This window comes from Ceratina calcarata, unplaced genomic scaffold (genome assembly GCF_001652005.2).
Source record: "Ceratina calcarata isolate Rehan_Ccalc_2016 unplaced genomic scaffold, ASM165200v1 scaffold294.2, whole genome shotgun sequence".
In the NCBI taxonomy this organism is placed as follows: Eukaryota; Metazoa; Arthropoda; class Insecta; order Hymenoptera; family Apidae; genus Ceratina; species Ceratina calcarata.
This window is the reverse complement of record NW_017151812.1, coordinates 390,620-392,926: the sequence shown is the minus strand read 5'-3', so window position 1 is coordinate 392,926 and position 2,307 is coordinate 390,620. Positions and strand designations below refer to the sequence as shown.

At 33.2% G+C, this 2,307-nt stretch overlaps 1 protein-coding gene and 1 long non-coding RNA gene across 3 annotated transcripts; one reads left to right on the top strand and one right to left on the bottom strand.

Annotated features, from left to right (window-relative positions):
• Window positions 1–55: 55 nt before the first annotated feature.
• LOC108623906 (HD domain-containing protein 2) lies at window positions 56–1,730 on the bottom strand. Of its 2 annotated transcripts, none has more exons than XM_018022760.2 (5): window positions 1,577–1,730; window positions 1,188–1,338; window positions 724–848; window positions 477–645; window positions 56–395 (listed from the first exon to the last, which is right to left on the bottom strand). In XM_018022760.2, exons 2-5 carry the CDS (start codon window positions 1,236–1,238, stop codon window positions 156–158), a joined length of 585 nt encoding a protein of 194 aa, XP_017878249.1. In that variant the 5' UTR covers window positions 1,239–1,338; window positions 1,577–1,730; the 3' UTR covers window positions 56–155. The 2 variants fall into 2 exon arrangements, with proteins under 2 accessions (XP_017878249.1, XP_017878250.1); XM_018022761.2 differs by having other exon boundaries at window positions 1,671–1,691.
• A 6-nt stretch (window positions 1,731–1,736) lies between these two features.
• Window positions 1,737–2,299, top strand: LOC113464190 (uncharacterized). Its single transcript, XR_003389038.1, has 3 exons — window positions 1,737–1,840; window positions 1,903–2,002; window positions 2,073–2,299. It is a non-coding gene; the product is annotated as an uncharacterized LOC113464190 (long non-coding RNA).
• Window positions 2,300–2,307: the final 8 nt, after the last annotated feature.

Here is a 2,307-nt window from a genome sequence, read left to right as displayed (position 1 = left end):
ATTATAAGAAAATAAAATATTCGCACATAAATATTTTAAACTTTTAGTGACTATCTTTTAAGTTATGATGTTGATGTTATTTTATTGCAACTAAAAACTCGGAGTAATGAAATTTCTCACATATTTGGCTTTCATTAATGATTGTTATAAGAGAATTATATTTCTTCTTTGGGACTAGTCGAATTACAAACTAAAGCTTCTCTCGTCACAGTTATATCTGATGCTAATTTTTTAATAAAAGGATGTCGAATTTTTCCATTAGTCCTGGCGAAAAATTCCTCTAATTCTCCAGGAATGTTGTCCCTCTTTTCATACTCGTATGCTTGCATGATTAAGTCTAATATGTCTAAATCTTTGACATATTTTGCTTCCGGCGATTCCTGTTTTTCATATTCCTGTACAGATAAAAAATAGAGTTATAGAAAAGAAACTTTAAGTAGAAACTTCTGCACGTATTAAATATCAATTTTTCATACTCTAAACATTTCCAGTATATTAGGTCCTCTATCTCCCAGAAGGCTACAAATTTTTTTCATGGCCTCATCTTCTCGCTTATGTTTTTCCTCAACTGGAATACCACAATGAGGTGTAATATCTCCCACAATACATTCTGCTAAGTCATGAATTAAAGCCATCTGCATAATTCTATAAATAATAAACAGCCATTTATAGATACAATATTCTATTCATATACAGATGAATATAAGTGACATAATTTCATACTTGACTTTATCTAGATTTTCCGTCGTATCTACTAAAAATGATAACATTGCCATCCTGTACATATGACCAGCAATTGTTTCTGGATCAGATATATTTTGAAGAACCCATCCTTTCCTTTTCATGTGCTTGAAATACAGAAAGTTAAATGAATAATAATAATCACTTAGTTATATTTATAAATATATGCATGCAAATACACTGTGCATGAGTGAATATTAAATTTTATCAAAACAAATAAACTTGAAAAATTGATAAAAAATCATTATATAACAAAGGGATTTTTTTTAAGTATATAAAAGTTAGCAGATGATCAAGAATGCCAAAAGTGGACGTCCGACATATGTATATATGCACGTATGCGTAATGAGTATATACAACACAACCGCACGTGTGCCTCGAAATCATGAATGTATATTTATCATGTAGTTACCTTGAAAGATCTTTTAACTTTCACAATGACTTACCTTTAATCGGCCAACCAGCTCCATAAACTCTTGTAGATTTTTTACGTCCATTGTGTATGAAGAACAATATTCCAAACTTAACCAAATTTAATTCACGCTCGTGTATCTGTCAAATGCACTGTCAAACATATGAAACCATTCTAAACTGCACCTAATTGAGAAGATAATCGAATTCAGTATTGTCAGCAATTGGCAGCGTTATTGGCCTTACTAACAAGCGGGATAAAAGGACAATATGGCTGATTGCGAAATTAAAATGCATAAAAGCAAACTATGAACCAATCTGTTTCGCCAATCTTTTGCTCTCTTACTCTTCTACGTTACTGTTATCTATTTCATCCCGCATGCTAATACTGTAGATGCAAATTCTCATGCCTGTTTGTACTAACTGGTATTGTTGTGTGTTAACAATTAACTTGAGCAATACAAACACACTGAATGAACTAGAAAGAACTTTCTTCTACACTTGCAATACGTTCGAACCGTTTGAACTTCTCGAGGAAACTGATGTTTCGTTCGTCCAGAGTCAAGCGCATATAGATGCAGACCTGGGGGGACAAACCTAAGTGGGGCGAGTTGAAGCAAAGTTTAGTTCATACAACAATTGTAGGAGGCGCTAGTAAATCTCACAGACACATCTTTAAAATATATCAGTGAGCGCCACCACATTCGTATTGCTATCGGTGTAATGTTTAGTTACATACAACTATTGTAGGAGGCGCTAGTGACTTCACAATACATGCCTACAGTGTGTCAGTGACACAACAAACACACCATTATAGCTTGACATTTGGCGCGAAAAGCCAAGGAAAAAAGTAAGGTTCGGTGTTATTATTTCATCCTAACCATTAAAATCCGCATCATCGGGTCATGTTTAAATTACAGTGGTGGTGTAATTTAAAGTGTCCGAAGTAGTGCCAGGCTCTTAAAGGGAAAGAAGAAGAATTAAAAATACTGCAAATAAAGAAGATAAGTATATTTCCAATATTAATAACCCAACAGATCCAATAGGCTCTCATGCATGCAATTGTTATCCTTCTTACATTATAATTTTCCAAAGTACGGCTCAAATAACAAACATATTACTTTTCTTTAACATGTCTTAACATAGGATAATTAC

Bases quoted from the DNA above. Each gene is read 5' to 3' on its own strand.
- LOC108623906 (XM_018022760.2), bottom strand. From the start codon at position 1,238: ATGGACGTAAAAAATCTACAAGAGTTTATGGAGCTGGTTGGCCGATTA. The intron at 849-1,187 runs GTAAGTCATTGT...CTGTATTTCAAG, and splicing joins AGCTGGTTGGCCGATTAAAG to CACATGAAAAGGAAAGGATG. The intron at 646-723 runs GTATGAAATTAT...TATTATTTATAG, and splicing joins GAAAATCTAGATAAAGTCAA to AATTATGCAGATGGCTTTAA.